The sequence below is a fragment of the Pelecanus crispus genome, chromosome 12 (assembly GCF_030463565.1).
Source record: "Pelecanus crispus isolate bPelCri1 chromosome 12, bPelCri1.pri, whole genome shotgun sequence".
Taxonomy (NCBI): domain Eukaryota; kingdom Metazoa; phylum Chordata; class Aves; order Pelecaniformes; family Pelecanidae; genus Pelecanus; species Pelecanus crispus.
This window is the reverse complement of record NC_134654.1, coordinates 5,855,199-5,879,174: the sequence shown is the minus strand read 5'-3', so window position 1 is coordinate 5,879,174 and position 23,976 is coordinate 5,855,199. Positions and strand designations below refer to the sequence as shown.

At 65.0% G+C, this 23,976-nt stretch overlaps 3 protein-coding genes across 3 annotated transcripts in view; 1 reads left to right on the top strand and 2 right to left on the bottom strand.

Annotated features, from left to right (window-relative positions):
• The window catches only part of PHF12 (PHD finger protein 12), a 94,311-nt gene that overhangs the window by 49,624 nt on the left and 20,711 nt on the right, over window positions 1-23,976 (bottom strand). The gene's annotated exons all lie outside the window — the stretch shown is intronic.
• On the top strand, window positions 3,429-6,543 carry PIPOX (pipecolic acid and sarcosine oxidase). Its single transcript, XM_075720064.1, has 8 exons — window positions 3,429-3,554; window positions 4,590-4,738; window positions 5,192-5,393; window positions 5,473-5,655; window positions 5,718-5,870; window positions 5,941-6,099; window positions 6,238-6,313; window positions 6,413-6,543. The coding sequence occupies exons 1-8, from the start codon at window positions 3,429-3,431 to the stop codon at window positions 6,541-6,543; spliced, it is 1,179 nt and encodes a 392-aa protein (XP_075576179.1).
• The window catches only part of MYO18A (myosin XVIIIA), a 31,763-nt gene continuing 17,677 nt past the window's right edge, over window positions 9,891-23,976 (bottom strand). Inside the window, exons 22-45 of the mRNA XM_075719454.1 lie at window positions 23,689-23,926; window positions 22,677-22,786; window positions 22,515-22,580; window positions 22,109-22,237; window positions 21,510-21,653; window positions 20,246-20,335; window positions 20,029-20,148; window positions 19,841-19,952; window positions 19,562-19,689; window positions 19,242-19,396; window positions 17,971-18,094; window positions 17,693-17,893; window positions 17,280-17,390; window positions 16,857-16,961; window positions 16,599-16,745; window positions 16,395-16,508; window positions 16,101-16,217; window positions 15,914-15,997; window positions 15,531-15,668; window positions 14,660-14,845; window positions 14,443-14,582; window positions 13,785-13,829; window positions 12,078-12,200; window positions 9,891-11,061 (exon numbers count right to left, since the gene is read on the bottom strand). Of these exons, the coding sequence (XP_075575569.1) occupies window positions 9,891-11,061; window positions 12,078-12,200; window positions 13,785-13,829; window positions 14,443-14,582; window positions 14,660-14,845; window positions 15,531-15,668; window positions 15,914-15,997; window positions 16,101-16,217; window positions 16,395-16,508; window positions 16,599-16,745; window positions 16,857-16,961; window positions 17,280-17,390; window positions 17,693-17,893; window positions 17,971-18,094; window positions 19,242-19,396; window positions 19,562-19,689; window positions 19,841-19,952; window positions 20,029-20,148; window positions 20,246-20,335; window positions 21,510-21,653; window positions 22,109-22,237; window positions 22,515-22,580; window positions 22,677-22,786; window positions 23,689-23,926 (4,098 nt within the window). The remainder of the gene's footprint in view (window positions 11,062-12,077; window positions 12,201-13,784; window positions 13,830-14,442; window positions 14,583-14,659; window positions 14,846-15,530; window positions 15,669-15,913; window positions 15,998-16,100; window positions 16,218-16,394; window positions 16,509-16,598; window positions 16,746-16,856; window positions 16,962-17,279; window positions 17,391-17,692; window positions 17,894-17,970; window positions 18,095-19,241; window positions 19,397-19,561; window positions 19,690-19,840; window positions 19,953-20,028; window positions 20,149-20,245; window positions 20,336-21,509; window positions 21,654-22,108; window positions 22,238-22,514; window positions 22,581-22,676; window positions 22,787-23,688; window positions 23,927-23,976) is intronic.

Here is a 23,976-nt window from a genome sequence, read left to right as displayed (position 1 = left end):
CTTATTCCTTGCAGCGAGGGGCTGACACCCGCTCCCCAGCCCCCTGGCTCAGGGTCCCACTCCCCCGGGAGGGCCGGGTGGCGGGGGGCAGCCAGCCCGGCAGCAGGCAGATGGCATTGGCACCGGCACCGAGCAGCTCCGCGCTGGCTGCTGGACGGCGTTCGCGTGTGTTAAAAATAAAAAAAAAAAAAACCAGCTCTTTGTTTAATAACCCCCTCCCCGTCTCCGCGAAAGCCCAGATGGCTTCGCCTCTCCGAGCTGACGCCGTGCGCGGCACGGATCCCCCGCAGCCCGGCCAGCCCCGGCTGCAAACGCGGCCCATGCAGCCGTCACCGGGTGGGTTTTCATTTTTAATCCCAGGCCCTGCTTTGCCGACACGCGCCGCTTCTGCCACGGAGAACGGCAAACCACGCGCTGCAGGGCTCGGCATGGGGTGGAAGGAGCAGCGGCCAGCCCCACGGCACGGGCTGGGCACCGCCAGCCCCACGGCTGCGGTGGGAGTGGGGCAGACGGCGATGCCACGGTTCCTTCTCGTCCCGGGGGGGCTGCGGAGTGGGCGGGGGGCAGCTGGCGCTCCCGCAAAGCACTTGCAGCGTTAAACCTGAAACTTTGATCCGCTGGTAGCTCCATCAATGTTTAATACACCAAAGCCCTGGTAGGGCTTGGAAGATGAGCATTTTGAGGCCAAATTGGAGTTTCTAATATTATGGTATTCAAATAATTTTAATCTGCCTGACGCTTCCCCAGGCACGTACCTGGACTGCTAATGAGGGGCTGCCTTCAGCGGCTGTTGGTTTTGACACAGAGCAAACAAGCCCTTTGCAGATGCCTTCAAAGCGTCGGGGATGGCGATGGCCTGGGCGATAAATGGGGCGAGCGCAGCCAGAGCCGGCATGCCACGGCCAGGCGGGGGGACGCTGCGCTTGCCGCAGCCACGCAGCCTTGGCTCCCCGGAGAGCAACGTTGCTGCCTAATTCTTTTTTAAGTGCTGGCTTGCGCTTGCTGGAGGATGAGGCTGGCACAACCCAGCAGGCAGCACTGGCCTGGATGATGATGGGCTTTTGGGGAACTTCAGCCACCATCCCAGGGTGCAGCGGATGCAGTGGGTGCAGCAGGTGCAATGGGTGCAGCAGGTGCAATGAGTGCAATGGGTGCAGCGGGTGCAGCTGGTGCAATAGGTGCAATAGGTGCAGCAAGTGCAATGGGTGCAGTGGGTGCAGTGGGTGCAGAGTTCCGTAGGCAGCAAGCCGCTGCTGAGCCCTGCCTGGCCTTGGCCAAAGCTCCTCATTCCCAATTTCTCCAGCCCCACAAAGGTCTGAGCTGGGGCACCTCCCGCAGCCTGTGCCAAGCTGTTCCCCAAACCTTCACCACAACTCCCCCGTACCAGTGCCAGCCCCGAGCTTTCCCATCCACCCACCCAGCCTGTGCAGGGAATATTTAATTTTTACTCTGCTCTCAACGCAGCTCTCCTGACCTGCGCCGGCTGCTTTAGGAAACGGATTTTTTCCTGCCACGAGCATTGCCTCTGGTTAATCCAAACCCAGGTCAAGAGGATGATGGCAGGGATGCTGGAGACCAGGCACAGGGCTGGCAGGGGGACCCCAAAAACTCACCCCAAGGCAAGATGAGCCCATGCAGCTGCTTTTTGGGGTCTGGGGGTGCAGACCTCCCCAGTGCCTGGGCCCCGCCCTGGTTTGGGGTCATCCCATACAATGAAAGCGATGGCTTGAGGGGTCCGCCTCCAGCCCTGGCGACTGTCCCCGCATCCCACCGATGGCCTCCCCAGCTTCGTAGTGGCACGAGCGAGGCTTTCCCAGCCCAATCTATTAACACGCCGTTAGCGGGAGAGGAGTTCATTTCTGCCATTTAACGTTTCACGGATAATTAATTATTCTTCATCTTCCCAGCAAAAAAAGGAAGAGCAGGTAGAGGGGCTGTTCAAAGCCAAAAAAAAAAGCAAGCTGAAACTGGGGAAACTGGTGAATTATTTGTAACATCAAAGGCGAGGGAGGATGTGCTGATTTAACAGGGCACCGCACGATGCAGAGCCCTGGGCATTGCGGCGATGCTGAGACCAGCACACGCTCGTTGCATTAGTGGTCCTGGGCAGCGCCGTGGATGAGAGGCCTGGGGTGGGAGCCCGGCCTTTGCCTGCGCTCCCCATCCTCCTCCTCTCACCTCCCCGTCGCTGTTAGCTGCTGGTTCTGCCTTTGCACGATCCCTGGGGTGTCCCCGTGACGTGGCTGGGCGTCGCGGTTTGGGGGGGCCTGGAAATCCCCCCCTCTCCCCGGCCTGGTGTGGGCTTCCCGTGCTCCCCGATGCTTCATCCATCACTGGAGGCGAGTGGCAAAATAAATAATGATATTTAACGTTTCGTAATAACAACAATTAACCAGTAAAAAATGCTTTTATACCATGAAAGCCAGAGTAAATTAATTCCCCTAATTGGCTGTCAGGCAGCACGGGGCAGTGGCGGTTGTGGGCAAAGCCAGCAGCCCCTGCCTGTGTGATCCCCCCCACCGATACATCGCTGAGTGTCCCCCAAACCCCAAATCATACCCCCAAAATTTTGCAGGCTTGCAAAATCCATCGCAAACGGTGGGACATGAGGCTCTGCACCACATCCCGGCTGCTCCGGCGAGCCCTAAATCACGCCTATCTCCCAGTAAAAAAAAAAAGATAACAACAAGAACAAAAGACAGCAACAAAATAGTTTATGGCTGTAATAAATTGTGCTGGAGGGGAAAAAAAAAAATGTTTGCCTTGAAGCAAGTGGAGGGTTTCCCATCGGCACACAAATGGGAACGTTGCGGAGCCCTGCGTCCCGCCGCAGCCAGAGCCAGCAATGACTGGAGGGGAGGGAAAGGGGGATTTATCGGAAGTGATTTTCCATCACATTTATCCCACCCACTTGCTCTGATCTCAGCCAGCTGCCGGCGGAGCTGTGGGGCAGGGGGTCCCTGCTGCGGAGGGGGTGAAGGTGACGGGGGGGACGCGGTGCCCCGTGGTCCCCTGGGACGCGCGGTTGGGGGGCTGCTCTTGGTGGTCCCTGTGCCGGGGCTGGGGCGAGCGGAGGGTGCTGCGTGCCGTGGGCCAAGCTGGGATCAAAACACCCATCAGCAGCGGTGCAGGGGCGGCTGGGGAAGGAGGAGGCCGAACCCCCCCATGCTGCCGGCTCTGCCGTCGCCGCCGGATGAGCTGCCTTCCCCGCCGGGACCGGGCACCGGCGTTGGTGGGGGAGTGGAGATGCTCTTGCCCAGCCAGCACTGATGGGCGGGAAGGATGCGGCCCCCGCCTGCCCCCGCCATCCTCGCAGGGGCTGGAGGGCGGCCAAGGCTCCGCCACCCGCTCGATTCGGCTGGACTCTGCCCCATCCCTCCCCTTGGCTCGGCTCCTGGCTGCCCACAGGGACAGGGACAAGGACGGACATGGCGGCCTCGAGCCAGCCCCGCCAGGCCACCTACGATGCCATCGTCATCGGGGCCGGCATCCAGGGCTCCTTCGCTGCCTACCACCTGGCCCAGCGCCACAGGGACACCCTCCTGCTGGAGCAGGTACCGGTAGCCCCAGTCCTGCGGCGGCCCCGGCCCCGCCGTGGCCCTGTCCCACCGTGTCCCTGTGCCACCGTGTCCCCAGCCCTGATGTGCTGGGGTGGGCGCCTGCAGACCTGGCTGCCCTCTGCCATGGCACAGAGAGGAGCTGCTGCCAACACCTGTGGTCCACGGTGCCAGGACCCCCCTGTCCCCAGTGCCAGAACCACTGTGTCCCCAGTGCCAGCACCCCTGTGACCTCGGTGCCGGCACTCTTATGTCCCCAGCACCAGGACCCCCGTGTCCCCAGCACCAGAATCACTGTGTCCCCAGTGCCAGCACCCCTGTGACCCCGGTGCTGGCACTCTTATGTCCCCAGCACCAGGACCCCCGTGTCCCCAGCACCAGGACCCGAACGTCCCCAGCGCCAGGACCCCCACGTCCCCAGCGCCAGGACCCCCGTGTCGTCAGCACCAGGACCCCCGTGTCCCCAGCACCAGGACCCCCACGTCCCCAGCGCCAGGACCTCCACGTCCCCAGCGCCAGGACCCCCACGTCCCCAGCGCCAGGACCCCCGCGTCCCCAGCGCCAGGACCCCCACGTCCCCAGCGCCAGGACCCCCGTGTCGTCAGCACCAGGACCCCCGTGTCCCCAGCACCAGGACCCCCACGTCCCCAGCGCCAGGACCTCCACGTCCCCAGCGCCAGGACCCCCACGTCCCCAGCGCCAGGACCCCCGCGTCCCCAGCGCCAGGACCCCCACGTCCCCAACGCCAGGACCCCCGCGTCCCCAGCACCAGGACCCCCGCGTCCCCAACGCCAGGACCCCCACGTCCCCAGCGCCAGGACCCCCGCGTCCCCAGCGCCAGGACCCCCGTGTCCCCAGCGCCAGGACCCCCACGTCCCCAGCGCCAGGACCCCCGTGCCCTGCCATCTCCCAGTGCCGCGGTTGGCCATGTCCCCAGCTGCCCACTGTGTCCCAGTGCTGGCGCACGTAGGGGCGGTGGGGTTGGGGGGTGGCGGTGGCCGCGGTCACCCCCACGTCCCCCTTGTCCCCCAGTTCATCCTGCCCCACTCGCGGGGCAGCTCGCACGGGCAGAGCCGCATCACCCGCAGCGCCTACCCCCGCGCGCTCTACGCCCGCATGATGCCGGACAGCTTCCGCCTCTGGCAGCGGCTGGAGGCCGAGGCCGGCGCCAGCCTCTACAGGTGACAGGGACACGGGGACGCAGCCCCCGCTGGGCACCGTCCCCTCCCTGCGGGGCCGGGCTGGCGGCTGTGGCCGTTGGTCCATTGGGGCGCGGTGCTGGGCAGGATGAGGCCACCCCAGCCCCACGCAGCGGGGAGGCAGTGGCTGGCTCTGGGTAATTTATGGAGCGCCATAAAGAAAGTGCCATTAAGGAAATGAGCATCTAAACGATCCCCCGCTGCCGGGGTCAGGGCTGATGGCGCTTGCCGTATTTGGGGGTGCGAGCGTGATGCCGGCATCCAGACCCTCCCCATCCATCACCCCATGCCCCCTTGCCCAGCATCCCACCAGGGTGCAGCACATCCCGAGCATCACCGGTGCCACCGCACCGCGGTTTCCCCCAGGGGCAAAGCAAGGGGGGCTGTGCGTGGGGAGGGGGCGAGGGGGGAGCTGATGTGGCTGCCGGGGCGCAGGCGGACGGGGCTGGTGGTGCTGGGGCCGGTGGGCAACCCAGAGCTGGAGGGCTGCCGGCACAGCCTGGGCGCCGACCACGTCCTTGATGCCACGATGCTGGCCCGGCACTTCCCCGGCCTCCGGCTCCACACCGGCGAGGTGGCCATGTGGGATGACACCGGCGGGGTGCTCTTCGCCGACCGGGCGCTGCGGGCAGTGCAGGTGGGTGCTGCCGAGGGGACAGGATGGGGGTCCCTTGGCGCCGTCCCCGCAGCCACCTCCCGTCACCATCCCCACCCAGGATGTTTTTCGCCGGCACGGGGGCACCCTGCGGGACGGGGAGAAGGTGCTGCGCATTGAACCCGGGGCTGTGCTCACTGTTCCCACCACCGCTGGGGTGTACCGAGCCCCCCGGCTCATCATCACGGCCGGAGCCTGGACCGGTGCCCTCGTGGCACCCCTGGGTCTCCGTCTGCCGCTGCAGGTAAGGGTCGGCAGCACGGTGGGGTGGCCTGGCTGCAGCCAGGGCTAACACGGTGACCCCAGCCCCTGCGCATCAACGTCTGCTACTGGAGGGAGCGGGAACCGGGGAGCCCCAGTGCAGGCAGAACCAGTCCCTGCTTCATGGCCGTGGGGCTCAGCCAAGCCCCCCACGGCGTCTATGGGCTGCCCGCCCTCGAGTACCCAGGGCTGGTTAAGGTGAGCGGGGCACAGCGGTGGTGGGGGGTTCCCCTGGCCAGCCCCCCTCTGACCAGCTGCCCCCCCCAAGGTGTGCTACCACCACGGCAGCCCTGCTGACCCCGAGGAGCGGGACCGGGCCCTCCCGGGTGCCCCCCGCCCTGAAGTCGCCCTCCTGAGCAGCTTCATCAGCAGCTACCTGCCCGGGCTGGAGCCCTGGCCGGCCGTGGTGGAGACCTGCCTCTACACGGTGAGACCCCCCCAGGAGTGACACCCAGGCGTCCCGGGTCCCAACCTCTCCCCGACTCCAAGGCAGACCTTGCCATCCCTCCCCCCTGCCCCCCAAGAGGACCCCTGGCCCCACACCCTCACACCACGCCTCCCTCAGAATACCCCAGATGAAGACTTCATCCTGGACAGGCACCCCAAGTTCAGCAACATCATCATCGGGGCCGGCTTCTCGGGTAGGCGAGGGCACCCAGCTCCCCCCGCCAGCACCCCAGAGCTGGTCGGGACCGTGGGGGGGGCTGTGCCCCCCCCCAGCCACCCTCTCCTTCCTGCAGGCCATGGGTTCAAGCTGGCGCCGGTGGTGGGGAAGCTGCTGTGCGAATTGAGCCTGGGCGAGGAGCCATCCCACAGCATGGCCCCCTTCGCCATCACCCGCTTCCCCGGCGTGCTCCGCGCTGTGCTGTAGGTGTGGAGCCCCGGCCGCGCCGGCACAGCATCGCACTGGCCTGCAGCAGTGTCCCTGCGGCCTGGTGTCCTTACACCCCAGCATGCTGGCATCCCCGCATCCCTGCATCCCCATGTGCCACCATCTCCCTGCATCCTGGTGTCTCCACCATCCCAGCACCCAGCATCCTGGCACCCCTCCATCCCTGCATCTATGCACCCCAGCACTCCTGCACCCTGCGTCCTGGCAACCCAGCATCTCCACATCCCAGCACCCTTGCATCCCTGCATCCCAATATCCCTGCATCCCCATATCACAGCATTCCAGTACCCCTCAATCCCTGCATCCCCACATCCTAGCATTCTGGTACCCTGCATCCCCACGTCCCAGCACCCCTGCATCCCCATATCCCTGCATTCCCACATCCCAGCACCCCTGCACCCCCATATCCCTGCATTCCCACATCCCAGCACCCCTGCATCCCCATATTCCTGCACCCTGACAGCCCAGCATCCCCACACTCCAGCACACCTGCCTCCCTGTATCCCCATATCCCTGCATCCCAGCATCCTGGTACCCTGCTGCCTCCCCACATCCCAGCATCCCCGTATCCCAGTACCCTGCCTCCCCACATCCCAGCATCCCTGTATCCCTACATCCCGTCGTCCCTCATGCTGCACGGTGCCAAGCTGTCTCTGCCGAGCACCCGCTCCCCGGAAACAAAGTAAGGAGCTTTGTCAGCCTCATGAAGATGGAGCTGGAACAGCGCGGAGAGACACACTCGCTTAGGAGTCAAGTTAAATGTTTTAATGTTAAATGTGCCATTTTATTATCATTAGATCGCTCCCACTTAATGAAAGCGCATTAGCGCAGCGTGGCTTTATGGCAGCGGTGCTGAGCTTGGCCCATTTGTTTCCAAGAGATGGTGGGGAAAGGGATCAAACCGCCTGGTTTGCCGGGCTCCCAGGGGTGCGGGGGGGGGGTCCCGGGGGTGCGGGGGGGTCCCAGGGCTGGGTTGGGGGTGGGGGCAGGGGCCAGCACCCGTCACGGGCCGGTGGGTGCCGGAGCCGAGGCTGAGCCGCGTGCCACGCAGGCGGCCAGCAATGCACATCATCATCTCCTCCGCGTTAAATAATTAACGCCGGCAGGCAGAGGGCTCCCATCCCCGCTGCTCATCTGCATATTTATGAAGATTGATAAATGATTCAGTGCCGGCACCCACAAGGGCTGTCTCCCCCCCCTCCCCTCCCCATCACCCGTGGGTGCAGCGGGCTCGGGGAAGGTGCCAGGCTCAGCCTCTCCATGCAGCTCCGGATCCTCGCCAGGGCTGGATCCATCCCACCAGCCCCCACCACCATGCAAACACCCCCCCCTCCCCAAAACAGGGTTACCCCCCCCCCCCCCGCATGCGGAGCAGGCGGCAGCCAGCATCACCAGCCAGAAATGACGTTTATTTTCATACTGAAAGTAAAGGGGGTACGGGGGGGACGCACAGCTGGGCTAGTGCAAAACAACCAGGCAGGGGCAGGGGGCCGGGGGGGGGTGACGACAAGCCGGGGGCCGCGCAGGACCCTGTCCCCACGTCCCCTTCCCAGCTGCGGGGTGGCTGCTCCCCAGGGCCCGGCCAGCGAGAAGACGTCTTTGGCTCAACTAAAAGGGGCTTAAGAGGATGGGGGAGGGGGGTGCCCGGAGGTGGGGGAGTTTAAGTTATAAAATAAGGAGCCAGCAGGCACTGAGGAATAAACCCAGGGTGCCGGAGGTGCTGGCTCTGCCGCCGAGGGCAGACAGGGGGTCGGAGTGGCATGGGGGCTGCAGCCAGCGAGCCGGCCGGGCTGCTCCCCCCGCGGCCAGTGCTGGTGGGGGGAGGCTGCATGTTCCCCCCAACCCCAATGCAGAAGAAATATCGGCTGCCCGGGGCGGCCCCGCAAAGGAGCTGAGTGTTTCTGGGGCGATGGGAAAGGGTGGTGGGGGGCTAGGCAGGGGTCTCGGCAGCCCGGCTCTCCGCCTCGCTGGGGGAGCTGCGGGAGGAGCGGCGTGTGCTTTCCCCGGTGTCCTGCTCCTCGTCCCATCTGTCATAGGTGAAGTGGTGCCGGGAGCCTGGGGGGCTGTACGGGAGAGAGCGGGGTTAGTGGGGGGCCGGGGGGGGGCTCCACGCCCCAGCACGCTGCAGTGCCGCAGCGGGGCTCAGCTGCCGGGCACGCCTCCCCTCTGGCTGCACCGGGAGCCATGGAGAGCCGGCATGCTGGCAGCCAGCTGGATGGAGCCTCAATTGCCACCTTTTTTATTATTTCCAAGATATTTGGGGCATGCTCCACTGCGACTGACGCCTGGCTGGGCTGAGCCGAGCCCCTGCTCTGCAGTGGGGCCGAGCCGAGCCTGCCCACGGCTGCAGCCCCCACGGGCACCCGGCACCACGCGCTCAGAAAAAGGCACGCGGCCACGGATGCGAACTCCCGGGTGTCACCATGAGGGTCCCGGTCGCACCGGAGCCCATGGCTGGGTGCTGGGGGTCTTTCTCCCCGCCGCCACCTGCAATGCCTTCCCTGGCCCCGGGACAGGCAGCCTGGCCGGCAGCGGGCAGCCCAACTCCAACCACATTTCCAAAAGGCTTTTTTCCCCTCCTCCAGTCCTTCTCCTATTCAAGCCGTTGGAAAGGATCGAACCTGCTCCGAAATCGGAGCCCCGGCACGCACTCTCCTCTGCCGTCAAACAGGGTGCAGAGCCCCAAAGCCCTGCGGTGAGGCTGTTCACGCCCCCATTCCCTGTCACAGCCACCCTACGCGGCGCAGGGCAGCAGGATGCGGCCGCTCTGAGAAACACCTCTGAGCCCGATCGCCCGCCCTGGCTCCCTCGCCATGGGTGCTGCCTCCCCCCCCGCTCACACGCTATAGTGAGGGCATGTTAGTACCCGTCCTGCTCCTCCCCACTGCCCTCAGGACCTGCCGCCGCTCCCGGGGCGGCGAATCCACCGGGGCGAGGGGGGATGCTGCGCCGCCCGGCAAACCCTTAATTTTCCTGAAGGAATAAATCCAGCCGTGTCCTGGCCGGTGGCTGGGGAGCCGGGAAGGGATTAGCACTTCCCAGTGTCCCACATGCTAATCCCAAACACACTGCATCCAGGCAGCACGGGCAGCTGCCGGACCCACCATGGCCACTCCGGGCACGCTCCCCACAGCCGGAGATGTGCTGGGGATGCCCTGCAGCACCCCAAAAGCAGGGCTGGCTGCAGGCGCAGCGGGGGTGCCCCATCCCGGGGCGCCTGGCGGAGGTGGGATCCGTGCCCGGAGCCGGGCAAGGGTTAGGGTGAGCGGTTAGTGGCACACGGGGAGGTTCATGCTGCACGGCACACACCGCTCCCACCTCCTGCCTCAGTCGCTCTCGGGCCGGTACAGGTACTTCATCATCAGGCTGTCGACCTGCTTCTTCCGCTGCTTCTCCTCCTTCTTGCCCCGGCCGGGGCGTCCCGGCTCCTCGCCCCCCGCCGCCCGCGGGCCCTTCTTGACGCTGGAGGTGCTGCGGTAGGAGCTGGTGGAGCCGGAGGAGGAATCGGAGGAATCGGAGGAATCGGAGGAACCCGAGTCGGATGATGACTGCTGCTTCTTCTTCTTCTTGGATTTCTTCTTGGCCTTCTTGGCATGCTTCTTGGCACTCTTCTTCTTCCGCTCCTCCTCTTCCTCGGAGGAGCCTGAGCTGCTGCGGCGCCGGCATACGCGCCGGGAGAAGTCGAGGGCGGATGCAGAGCGGCGGAGGCTGCCGGGGGGGCGGTCGGCGGCACCCAGGGGGGCCGCGCTCCGCGTGCTCCGCACGCTCTGGCCATCATCCCCCGAATCGGCCTCGGGGCTGGAGCAGCCCCTGGCCCGTGGCGGGCGGTAGCTCAGCACCTCCTGGATGGCGGCTTCCAGGTCGGGGTCGAGGTAGGAGCGGTGCCCCACGGGGCGGGCGTCCCCGGGACCCCCCTCCTCGGAGGCGGCGCTGCGGGGCCGGGGGGGCACAGAGAAGCTGCGGCCCAGGGGGGGCTGCCCACGGCACCCCTCGTCCGCCTCCTCCAGGCGGCTGCGGGCCAGGGAGAGCCGCGACTCGGGGCGACCCTCGGGCCCCCCGCGTCGGCTCCGCAAGCTCCCGGGGCTGGAGAGGGCAAAGCTCAGCACCGAGCACCCCTCGTCCCCCTCATCCCCGTCCTCCAGCCCACGCCAGGAAGCGGAGGACGCCCGGCTCACCGGGGCGGAGGCAACGGAGGCTTTCTCGCCGTCAGCAGCCGAGAGGGACCAGCGCTTGCCCAACCCTTGCCGAGCCCGGCCGCTGGCATCGGCAAAGGCGCGGGCGATGACGGCCGCCCGGTCCTCGGGCTCGCCGCTCCGGGCCGCCCTGCGGGCAGCGCGCTCGGGGGAAGGCGGTCGCTCGCCAAGCGTGCTGAAGAGCGTCTGCTCATCCCCGCAGCCGCCTATGGAGTCCTTGAGGCCCGGCCGCTTCCTATAGCTGAGGCAGCTCAACACCGACACCGGCCGCTCCTCGCCCTCGGGACCGTCCGGCAGGGCTGACCTGCGCCGGCAGCACCGCGGCCCCGCGCACGCACCGGGGAGACAAGAGAGAGACGGAGATGAGCGGGCGAGGCGGGGGCAGCGCGGTGGCGAGGCAGCCTCGGTAATTTGCGTCAGCGGGAAATAGCATCGTGGAAAAATGTCATGTAAATGGGGGAATTGTTCTAGCCCGGCACTTTGATTCCCCTTTAAAGTGTTGCGTTCAATTTATTTCATTGTCGGCTACCTGGAGCCGCTGCGTTTGATTCCCGACTTCAGAAAAGGTGGAATTATCTCCAATAACAAAATGTTTTACATCTGCACCGCTGAATAAATTAAACCAATTAAGAAAAACCGGCTCAGATCTTTCCTCCCTGCTTGGCAGAGGCAGGGGAGCCCCCCGGGACTCCTGGAGCCCTGCTAGGAATTTGGGTTTGGATAAAAGCAATCTGCGCTCAGCAGGCGAGCGCCTTCCCCGGGGAGCGGGAGCGGGGCCGTGCACCCCAGGCCCACGCCGGCCCAGCACCGTGGGGGCACCCAGGCACGACCCCCGCTCTGCCAGCGCTGCCGGGGTCTGCGTGGGCAGCCGGCGTTTGCCGAGAGGTGTGGGGAGGGATGTGGTGGAGCTGCCAACGAGGGGAGGATGGAGGGGGGATCCAGCCCCGGAGCGGGGGGACGATGCACAGGGCTGGAGCCCAGCACCGCGACCCCCCCGGGGAGGCAGACGGGGTGGGGGCTGCACGTGCCCGTGCACCCCCGGGGTGCATCCCTGTGCCGCAGCGGCCGGCTGCGGTGCTGCGGGTGGAATGCTGAGGAGGGGGACCAGGGGTCCCCCTCCATGTGGGGACACGTGTCCCCAGTGGAGACCGAGCCACTCACCAGCATTAACCCTTCCCTGGCTGGCCACACAAGCACCGGGCAGCAGCACAGCACCCAGAGTGCCACGTCCCATGGGTGCCCACCCTGCACCCCAGCCGTCCCCTGGCGCAGCCCACCCCGTCCTCTGCCAGCCAGCCCGGCGCCCAGCCCTGCACCCACCTGCTGCCCTTCAGGCTGCCGTCATCCGAGAGTGCTTTGGAGGAGCCTTTGTTCTTGGAGAGCCAGGACTTCACCCCGTCCACGCGCTCCTCCAGCTCCGAGTCTACATCCGAGTCGCCGTCGCTGCCGGAGGAGCGGGTCGGGGTGAGAGAAAGCAAGAGGTGAGCATGGGGCGGTGAGATTTTGGGTGCTGGGGAGGCAAAATCATGCTGGAGGGCACCGAACCCCCCCAGCACCCACTGCCTGTGTACCCTGGCAGGGGCGAAATCCCATCGCGTGGTCCTGCTCTTTCTCCCGGGGCGCAACCTGCATGCATACAGCTCAACCTGCATGCTAGGGGCTCCCCGAAGCACAGCCGTGCCACACACCCCCCGAATCCCCAAACCACCCCCCTGCCCAGCCAAGGGGCTCCTACACCCTCTGCCCAGCATCTCCCTCTGCCCCTGCACGGAGCTGGAAAGACAAGACAGCGGGGCCGGCGTCAGGGCAGCGAGGGGCAGCAGGCACGGCACAGCTCCAGAAACACAGGAGATTTCCAGCTCTGGGGCTGGGAAGGAAATAAGTGGGTTCATTTTATAGGCCACCGTCGAGTGCAAAATTACAGCGAGGAAGAGCGATGTTGATGGCCCTGGGTAAACAGGAGTTTAGCAGGCAGAACAGAAACGACTCCGGCAAGGCGGGCGCAGGAGCGCGGTGGGCAGATTTACAGCCCTGCCGTGCCGGAGAGCCCCTGATTTACGTCCCAGTGTAAAAAAAGCCCTATCTGGCTTAAACCATCTAATTTATAACGGCCGTTCATAACCATATTGATTGCCTTTAGAAAGAAGGTGCCGTATGCATTGCAAAATCCATTCCTCCACGTTAAAAGCATCCCTGCATAAATCTCTGTTAATACCTAACTGCTTACTGCTTTCATTAGGGTTATGGCAGTACCGGCGGGATCTATAAGGAAATCGAAGCGGCACGGTCCCCTCTCTCCCCACCACGCCACTGGCCAGAGAGCCGAGGGCTCCCACCGAGCCGCTGCCAGGGAAGGGATATATCATATGATCTTAAACGGCTCTTTTTTCCGCCCGGCTTTGGGCTTATTCCCTGCCTGGGGATGGCGGCAGACGGCACGGGGGACGGGCTGGGATAGACCCTGTATATGAATCCTCCTCATTAAATTCAAAGCAACGAGCTGCACTCCATCACGCGTGTCTCCCTCCCCTGCAATACATCCAGGCAACGCTTGGCTTGGGAAAAAAAAAAAACACCAACAAAAATCCACAGAACGACAACAGAAAAAAAAACCCTAACGAGCCCCGTAAACAAACTCTGGGGGCAGCTAAGGTTTTATAACCGGAGGAATTAAACTCCACGTCAAACGCAATTTATGTCCGGGCGAGCGTGCCGTTAGTTAAGCAGGACCCGGGTTGTGGGGGAGCGCCCACGGCGGGGGATATTAATCGTGTGTGGCAGCGGGGCTCCGTCACCGCTCCACGCTGATGCGCTCATCCTTAGCCACGGCAGAGCATCACCCCCCGCCCCGGCCCGGGGGCTCATCCCGTCCCCCCGTGTGGGATGCGGTTATGTGCCGTGCTGTGCCGTGCCGTGCCGCGGGTGCTGTTAGGGCATGCGGAGGTGGGCCAGTGGCATGCGGGGCCCCGGCCCGCGGGGGTGAGGTGAGGGTTAGGGGAGGGGAGGAAGGAAAGAGGAGCTCCTCACAGTTTACTCTTTCTTTTCTGATACTTTGCCACCATGTCCTGCAAACTGGGAGGGGTTGGGGGAGGTTGGAGAGGGGAGAAACACAACAGAAGGGAAATCAAATGAAAGGAAAAAATAAAAAAAAAAGACCAAGTGGGTGGGGAACGAACCAGGGGCAAATTAAATAGTGGGGAAGGGCCAGGGGAGGGAGGTGTGGTTGCCCTGCACCCCTGGCGTGGGGTTGGATCCCAGCATCCTGGGCCAGACTGGATCCCAGCATCCCAAAGCTCCTGCCAGCCTGCACTGCCCTGGCTCCTGGGGCTCCCCAGGCTGTTTCCAGCCAGCTGGTACGACCCTGGCTGCATTTTGGGCACCTCCACAAGCAGGTGAAGCTGCATGGGGGCTGTGGGTGGAGGGAGGGAGGGACGGATGCACAGACTGATGCACGTGTGCACGATGCATGGCTGAACGGATGCCTGGGTGCATGGACAGATGTACGTGTGCACAATGCATGGATGGATGCACGTGTGCACGATGCATGGATGGACGGATGGACAGACGGCATCCTGCCAGGGCCAGGCAGAGCCGAAGGGTCCCCGTGGCATTTCAGAAGTGGCGAAGAGAAGCGGTGAGCCCTGGTGATGTGCCCCGCGTGGCAGCCAGGCCCAGACGCCCTCACCTGTTTATGAGGTCCTCATTGCTGTCGCTCTCCATCTCATCCTCGATGGCTGCCTGCAGGTCCCCAATGCGCTTGAAAGCCAGCTTCAGGTCCGACTGCAGGCTCTGGTTGGCGGCTTCCAGGCTCTCCAGGTCCATCTCCTGTGGGGAGGGAGCGGGGTGAGCCAGGTACCCCGGGGATACCCCGCCGTCCCCCTGCCCCATTGCAGGTGCCTCACCAGCTCGTGCTTCTTGCGGCTGGCCTCTGCCTCCTTCTTGGCCAGCTCGCCCATCTCCTCCTTGACATCGCGGAGCTGCCGCTGCAACCGCTTGTTCTGCTCCTTCTCCCGGTTCTCGGCGGCCGCGCGCTGATCCCGCTCCTCTGTCAGCTTCTCCATGTTCTCCTTCAGCCGCGTGGCCAGGCTCTGCAGAGCGGCGGGTGTGGGGTCACCCCAGATCCCCCCATGGACCCCTCACCCTGCAGCAACACCCACCCAGGGCTCGCGTGAGGATGGATCCCATCCCCATGGATTTACACGAGGAGATGGAGGAGAACCACCCCCCCACCAGGGCCAGGGAAGGGGCAGAACAACCCGTGGGGGCTTTGTCGAATTGGAAAAATAGATTTAACTGTGTGTGAAGTAATTACAGCATGTAATGTAAGGAAAAAATAGCTCCCATTCTCTCCCAGCCGCTGAGCCAGCCGCTGCATATTTATGGCCCCGGCAGAGAGAGCAGGGAAGGGAAATAACAGCTAGGAAAATATTAAGAAGAGAGCTAAGCTGCTCCGCTCCCCTGGCAGAGCTGCAAAGGCAGAATATAAAGCAGGATGCGTTTAGTGGGGCCGGGAGAGTCTATAATTTCCCTAAGTCAATGCAGGGAAATAGCAGCACTTTGCTGGGCTGGGTGGTGGATTATTGTTATCGGAGCTTGCAGGGAGCATTCCCTGCGTGGCCGGGGCCAGGCTGCCAGCAGTGGAGGGCTGCGGCGTGGGGGGTCCCGGGGAGAGGATATCGGGGATGCACTCGGTGGAACCCCCTGGGTGGCTTTGCATGGTGGTCCTGTTGCATCCCAGTCCCAGACGGAGCGGAGGGATTGCCCAGCACCTACCTCCAGGCGCTTGACTTGTGTCCGCTCGAACTCCAGCCTGGTCTCCAGCTCGCGGATCTTGGCCTCTTGCCGGCTCACCAGCGACTTGTCCACCATGGACTGCTCCAGGAACTCCAGCTGGCTCTGCAGGCCTTGCAGCTGCAGGGGTGGGCACAGCCTCAGCCTCAACCATCACCTCCCTGGCCCCCCGCCCACGCCGCCCTGGAGCGGAGCTGCTGGCTACGCTGCTCCCATCCCAACGGAGAGCTCCCCGTGGGACAGCTCTGCACCCCCCAAGGTGCAGGGGGCCCCCCCATAGTGCAGACAGCGGGTGCCTGGGGTCCCCCCTGTCCCCCCGGCTTCACTCAGCATGCTTGCCCGTGTGCGACGTCGGTGCTCCTCACCTTCTCCTGCAGCTCCTGCTTCTCCTTGCTGACCTCCTCCAGCTGCGCCTGGAGGTCGTTCATCTGCGCCAGGTCCCGGGATGCCTGTGGGACACACCGGGGCCGTCAGCGGGGACCCCGCTGTGCCAGCTCCGAGAAGGGTGGTACGGGGGGGGCAGGGGTGCCACGGCTGCCGTTTCCCCCTCACCTGGGCCACAGCTGCTTTGTGCTTCTTCATCAGCTCGTTCATGTCCTCCTGGTCCTCCTCCAGCCGACTCTGCACCTCGTTCTTCTCCCGCTGCAGCCGGCTCAGCTGCTCCTCCAGCTGGGGGAAGCCACCCACGTCTGCCGCTGCACCTCGGGAGCAGGGCACCCACCCCCCAAAACCACCACGAGCAGCGTGGGGTCACCCTGCCGGCGTGTGCTGCACCAGTGGGGGGTCTCCCCTTGGGTGCAGGTGGGGCATGGCCCCATCAGTGCATCGCACCCCAAAAACACTTACCGCTGCCTTGGCCTTGGTGAGGTCGTCAATCTGCAGGTGGAGGTCTTCGATCTCCACCTCCATCGACTTGCGGGCCTTGACGGCGGCCGCGCAGGTGAACTCTGACTCCTCCAGCTGCGGGGACACGGCTCAGCGCCCGGCTGGGGGACGGGGACACCCCGCGTCCCTCAAGGGCTGTGGTTTTGGGTGGGTCTGGATGCACACCTGGTTCTTGAGCTGGGCAATCTCCCTCTTGCTGGGCGCGTTGTTCTTCAGGTGGTCCAGCATGATCTGCGCGTCGGCCAGCAGCGCCTTCGTCCTCTTCAGGTCCCGGCGCAGGCGCTTCTCCGTCTCGAAGTCCCGCTGGTTGGCCTGCGGCAGGGGGGACTGTGCCAGGGCACCGCACCGGCGGGGCAGCCACCCCGCCATGGCCACCTTGCGGTCCCTGAAGCGAGGCACATGCCCAGCTGCCCTGCGCCCTACCTGCTCACTGACGGCAGATAACTTGCTCTCCAGCTCCCGTTTCTCTCTCAGCACCTTCTGCTTGTCCTCATACTCCTCCTCCAGCTGCACCTCCATCTGCTTCAGCTGGGGGACAGCAAGGGCAGCCCAGTCAGGGCAGCAGGAAGGGGCTGGGACCCCCAGCTTGCGTGTCCCCACATACTGGGGACGCCAGGTGACCCCACCAGCTGGGTGTTTGTACAACCAGAAGTGCAAAGCCCGGTGCACGCCGGCCAGGGCGGCAGAGGGACCAGTCAGACCTGCCGGGCCAGCAGAGCCGGGCCACGGCTGCATGGGAGGCGGGTGCTGCATGACAGTGCCCGGTCAGCAGCTCCTGGCACCTGGCCGGGGCACGGGGACGCATCCTGTCCCCACCTGGGCAGAGGGGCTGCAGCTGAGCCCTACCTTCTTCTGGCACGACTGCCGAATCTCCTCCACCTCCTCGTCACGGCTCTCCACCTCCTTGGCGTGGGTCTGCCGCAGCCGCTCCATCTCCATCTCCAGCCGCAGCTTGGCCTGCAAAATCAGGCGGGGGGGATATGGTCAGAGCAAAGCAGGACATGGGGACCCCCCCATGCCACTCTCCAGGCGCCGCTCACCCAGAAAACCCCCTGGTCTGAGGCTGGCCGGGCTGCCCTCCCCACGGTGACCTGCCGGGCCATGGCATGGAGGGCCGGGAGCTGTGTCGGCAGCGGCAGTGCCTGGCCCGATGCTGGGCTGAGGGTGACTGCCTCAGCTTCCCGGGCAAGCCCGGCCCAGGTAATAACAGCCCTGCACGAAACCACCCCGCCCAGAAACCTCGCCCCTCCCTGCCATACCTGCTCCAGCATCTGGATGGTCCCAGCCTGTTCGTCCAGTTCCTCCTCCTGGTCTTTGACCTTCGCCTCCAGGTCCCGCAGCTGCTTCTTCACCTTGGCCAAGGACGCCTCATCCTTCGACTCCTGGGAGGAGATGTCCTGCAGCTCGGCCTCCAGCGCCTCCGCCTTCTGCGTCAGCCCTGCGATGTCCGAGTCCTTGTCCTGCCAAGAGAAGGGGTCACCGTGAGCCGGGGGTATCTGCGGGCCGGGGTGCCGAGGAAGGGACCAGGGCTGCTCACCTCCAGCAGCTGCTTGAGGCCGAAGACCTCGGCCACCAGCACGTCCTTCTCGCGGCTCAGCTTTTCCCGCTGCAGCCTCTCCCGCTGCGCCTCCTCGTGCGCCTGCGAGAGCTCACTGTCGAATCTGGACAGGGAGAGCGGGGTGGGCACTCAGAGCCCTGCAGCGGGCACCGGGGATGGGTCCCCAGCCCCGTGCCGCCGGCCCTGCACCAAGCATCCCCATCCCACGGCAGCAGGCACCAGGAAGGATGGCGTGTCGCCAGGCGTGCATTGGAATCGTGCTGTTGATGAGCCTTCGATTGCCAGCATGGTGGCATGAAGTGACTTGGAGAAACTCCTGATGCCTTCACTCCGTGGCTCGCGGAGAGCTCAGCACCCGCAGCGCAGACCCCATCAGCCCCATCAGCCGCCCTGCGGGGCCGGCATGGGCCACGGCTGCAAACGGTGGGAGCATGGCTAGGCAGTGGCAGCCGGGGACACCATGCCCTCCAAGCAGGACATGGAAGGGCCATGACGCACGGCGGGTATCCAGCAGAGATGGAGCCGGCTCCCTCAGCCGCAGCCCGATGCCGTGGTCCCACGCGGGATGGCGTATCCCCAGAGGGGATACGAGCCCCCGGCGAGGGAGTGCTCAGCATAGCCTGGAGCTGGGCAACACCGGGACAGCCTCTCCCAATGCCCCTGGGTTGGGATCAGCCAGGTTTGCTCCGAAATCACTGCCTTTGGGGCTTGGAAAACAACCCCGTGCTTGAGTTTGTGACCTGCGTTAAACACCTCGGCAGCTAATCCTCATTTTTCCTCACGCTGGGTAATAAACAGCTGCATTAGCACAGACTCCAATCCGCGGAAATTGAAATTAATTAGATTGGATTCTCTCGCTGTATTTATGTGTGTGATCATTACCATAATGAGATGAAAGCGTCCCTGCTGCTTAATAACGTTAGCAAACTTTGGGGCTGGGAAAGGGGACGGGATGAGAGCGAGAGCTGAGCAGAGCTACGGGGCACAAGCAGCCTCCACCATGGGGCACGGCCCCACACGGAGGGGGATCATTCAGCTCCAGGCCCCCCAAAAGGGCATCAGGGTCCCCCCCACAATGAACACATCTGACCCGGGCAGCCCCATCCTGCCGAAGACGCCTCGGCCAAGCGGGAGCTGGTGAAGTGCCCAAATCCCTGCTAAAATGGTAATGCTGCTCTGCAAAAGGCTCACCGTGCGGCGAGGACACCAACCCCACTGTGTCCCCCCCGCCGCCAGCACGTGGTCCCCACCTCCGCTGTTTCTTCTCCAGGTCATGGTTGCGTCCTTGCTGGCCCTCGAGGTGCAGCTTGGTGTCCTGCAGCTCCGCGGCCAGGCGCTGGCACTTCTTCTTCAGCTGCTGCAGCGCCCGCTGGCTCTCCTCGCTGTCTGCCTGCAGGTCCGTCAGCTGCGGGCAGGAGCAGGCAGGGCAGTCAGGGCTCTGGGAAGCCACCATATCCCCACTGCCCTGGCCACGTGCTCCCTCAGCTCTGAGCAGGCAGCAGCTGCCCACCCCCTGCCCATCCCCACACCAGGGGGGACTGGGGGGTCCCCAGGGCTGAGCCCCACTCACCCTCCGCTCCAGTTGCCTCTTGCCCTGCTGCTCCACCTCCAGCTTGTCCTCCAGCTCCTGCTGCAGCCGCTTCTTGGTGAAGTCGATCTCCCGCACCGCCCGCTCGTATTTCAGCCGCCATTCGCCACCTGTGCGGGGAAACGGGGTCACCGAGGGGCTTGCGTGGCGGGGTACAGGGCCCCACAGGTGGGCGATGCCGCCGTGGAGAGGGGGGCATGGTGCAGAGACCATGGAGCACCCAGGGTGTGCCAGCGCCAAGCGCTGGAGGCAGGATGGTACCTGAATCATCATCATCGAGCTCTCCGTTCAGCTCGGCCGCTCGGATGAGCCGAGCCTCCATCACCTCCATCTCCATCGACTCCATCTGCTTCTTCAGAGCATCGTATTTGGCCTGGGAGGGGACACGGCCACGGTGAGCACCGGCGGGGGCTGGGAGATGCTGAGAGGCCAGGAAGGGGTGTGTGTACCTGCAGGTCCTTCATCTCTTTCTCAGCCCGCAGCCTCTCGGCCGTCTCGGCATCCAGAAGCTGGGAGGCCGACTCGCCGGTGTTTCGCTCGTCTGTCAGCTCCGACGTCAGCTCTGTGATCTGGGGAGGGTGAGGGGAGAAGGACCGTGGGCCGGAGCAGGCGCCGGGGCAGGCTGGCACGGCACCGCACCCCCTCCCAGTGCCGGCAAGGACCTACCCTGCTCTCCAGGCGGTCGCTGTTGAGCCGGAGCTCGTTACGCTCCTTCTCCACCTTCTCGAGTTTGCTCTTCAGCTGCTGGATCTCTTCCTGCAACAGAGCGGGCGGTGAGGGAGGAGGCAGGCGCAAGGGGAAGAGGTTGGCAGGCAGGAGCCTGGCAGGTCTCCGCACCCCCCAGTCCCCCCCCCAGTGCTGGGTGGGCAGGGTGGGGGCTCCCCGGGGTGGGGGCCGCTCTCCCCTGCCAAGGGCTGGGCAGGGACTTTCCCCAACACGCTCCGCCACTGTGCCGACTCCAACCCCATAAATGGTGTCGAAACACCAGACAGCCCTGGCAAAGCCATAGAGGGGTCCCCGCACCCCCCGGGAGAGGGGTGGGAGTAAACCTTCAGCTTGCTGAAGGGTTTGGGTGCACCCAGCTCAGGAGGGGAGGGAAGGGGCCCACCGGGATGCCCAGGGACCACCAGCCAGCACCGGGGAGGCGTGCCCAGCCGCCAGCTTCAAGCCTATCTTTCTCTCCCCTCCTCCGCTCCCAGCACAGGCTGGGGGGGGCAGGAGGGGCCCCAGGTGCCCCCACCCCAGGCGCCCATCCTTGGCAGGTCAGGGTGAAAGCTGAGCCAGGCAGCGGCTCCGCGCCGGGCGGGCTCAGCGGGGGCAACGAGTGTCTGGTTGCCAGCGCAGCTCGGAGCCCCCGCGTATGCCTCTCGGCACACGGTTTCATTTCCATTCTCCACGCCTTGTAATTGGGTTCATGCAACAGCCGGCTCTCGGGATGCTAATGACATGCTGATTCGCAAATTAGGGAGCAATTTGAGCCTGGCGCTGGCGGGGCACGGGGCAGCCGCTGTCCTGCATCCCACCCCACTGTGGGCTCCTGCATCCCACCCTTCCCTGGGGTCCTGCATCCCACCCCACTGTGGGCTCCTGCATCCCACCCTTCCCTGGGGTCCTGCATCCCACCCCATGTGGGCTCCTGCATCCCACCCTTCCCTGGGGTCCTGCATCCCACCCTGTTGTGGGCTCCTGCATCCCAACCTGCTGCAGGATCCTGCATCCCACCTTGCTGTGGGCTCCTGCATCCCACTCTTCCCTGGGGTCCTGCATCCCACCCCGTGTGGGCTCCTGCATCCCACCCATCCCTGGGGTCCTGCATCCCAACGTGCTGCAGGATCCTGCATCCCACCCCTCCGCGGGGCCCTGCCCGGGACCAACGCTCCCCCGAGCCCACCCTGCCCCATCTAGCGTCCCCTGGCACAGAGATACCCACGTCTTTGCCGCGGATCTGGTCCTCGGTGAGCTGCACCTCGATGAGGGGCCGCACGGTGGTGAAGAGCTTCCACCAGGGCCAGCCCTTCACCCCCTTGTTCTTCTTGATGTTCTTCTGCACGCACCGGATGGCCAAATCCTGGATCTGCACGGGGTACGGTGTCAGCACGGGGTGCCGCCAGTGGGGCAAAGCGGGGCGAGCGGGCGCTCAGCACCCCTGCCAGCGCCCTGGCACGCTCCCCTTCGTTAGCATTTGGGCTAATCGCGCCTGGCGTATCTACTGTTTGATTCCCTCCAGCCCTTTCAAACGCTAAGCTTGCGGAAGGCAAGGCGCTGCCGAGATGCCTGTTTTACACCCTCTTTAATAATAAAAGTAGGAGCCAATACGCTGCTCCTCATCCTGCTGCGGTGATGCCCAGCACCCTCCCCGCCAGTTCCCCCTGGCCCCCCGGTTCCCCCTGGCCCCCCACGGCTGGGCGGGAGCGGGGAGAGGCGGGAGGAGGAGGAGGTGCTGGCCCAGGCAGCAGCAGAAAGGCTGCGCTGCCCATTTTAGGCGAAATTGTGCAGCGGAGCGGGGAGGGGAGAGACGCTGGGACGAACCTTCCTCTTCTTGAACTGCTGCCGTGCCAGGAAGCCCCTGCAAGCTGCCTGGAAGAGGGTGATGTTCCTGCTGGTCTGCGCGTCCCGCTGCTCCTCCAGCCTTGCCAGTGACCCGGCCCGGAAAAACACCTGCAGGAGTAGAGCAGGGTGAGATGCCGACGGGTGCCGGCATCCCTCTGGCCACGCTGTGCCACCCTCCCGCCGCACCGGCTGGTGGGGATGCGGCTCTCCCCTCTGCAGCCAACTGGTCCTGTCGTGCCGTGGGGGGTTTTATTCCCCAGGCACGAGGAATGCCGTAGGTGGGAGCAAACAGTGCGGCCCTTGTGCTGCCCCGCCGCGCCGCGCCGTGCCGCCCACCGCTGCCCGCACCGCCGCTGGCACCCGCAGCCCGTGTCAGGCATCGTACCCGGCTCAAGCCCATGTGGTAGCTGCTCTTTTCCAGGTCCAGCGACTCCAGGAGCTCCTCCACCGCCTGTGGGGAGGGAGAGGGGTCAGGGCCAGGCTGGTGGCACCGTGGGGTGCAGGGGACCCTGGACTGACAGTGCCGGCCCCGGCACAGGGCACATACCCGCTTCTCGTCCACCACGATGTAGTTGCGCCCATGCTTCTTGGTCAGGTGTGGGGCCAGGACATCAAAGCGCCGCCTGAACTCCGCAAACACCATGTGGTCAGGGTACCCTGGGGGGAGCAAGGGAGAGTGGGGCTGCAGGGGCAGCCAGGACACCCGGGGGGATGGCCAAGGACAGCCCCGTGTGCCCTGACTTGCTGGGGCCCATCTTCTGGGAGAGCTGATGGGGTCACCCTACGTGGCACAAGCTCCCCAGGCACAGCCAGCGTGCCCTGACCCTCCCTGGGAGGTTTTCCTTGGCCATGTCCTCCAGCAATTTTGGCCGAGATCTGCAGGGAAAGTGGCCAGATCCCGCCTTGGGGGGAGCGCAGGGACACGTGTGTCGCCTGTGCAGGCAAACAGGCCCCCGGTCCGGCTCTGCTCTGAGCCACGGCCAACTTCTGCATCAGGCTCACAGTGCTGAGCCTCCACATCTTCATTAACAACAGGGTATTGACGGGGACGCTGACCCCGGCATAGCCGGCTGGCCACGGCCATCGATCCAGGAGGCGTGCAGGCAGCATCGATTTCCGATCGTAGCAGGCAGGGTCCAACCTCCAGGCAATAAAACCTCGGCTGGGCGGCCGGCCACGCGTATCGATAAATGCTTTGCTGAGCACAACCCGGAGTCCCTCGCCCCAGCGGGACAGGGGCCGGCTGCCAGCGGGAGAGCTGCCAGGAGCCGGCGGCACCAGCGGAGACACCCAATTAAGGCCATGCCTGTCCCCAGTGCAGATAACGGCCCCGCGGGGGAGGGAGGACGGGGACAGGACCGCCCTGGGGGGACGGCTGCCAGCCACGGGGCTCAGAGCAAGGGCACAGGGCTGAAGGGGTTCCCTGGAGCGGCTTTGGCACCCCAGGGAGGAGACGCATGGCAGGGACCCCCACGGCATCTATCCCCGCAGCAGGATGCACGCCGCAGCCCTGGCATCCCCCCGCCCCGGGTACCAGGGGTGCCGGCAGCGGCGCTCACCTTGGCGGTACATGCAGAGGGCGTCGAGCAGGCGGGAGCCGCGGAGCTGGGCGCGCAGGAGGGGCACGTCCAGCTGCATGAGCCCGGCTTCGCAGTGCTCCGCCGGCAGCTCCAGCTCGCTGCCGCTCACCCGCCGGCACGGCAGAGCCCGGGGGTCCCCGCCACCCCCCGCCGCCTTGGGCAGGAAGCAGTGCACGAAGTGGAGCTTGGACTTCTTGATGCTGTCGATGAGGGCGTCCTGCAGGCATGGGAGAATGGGGTGAGTGGTGACACGCAGCCGTGCCCCAG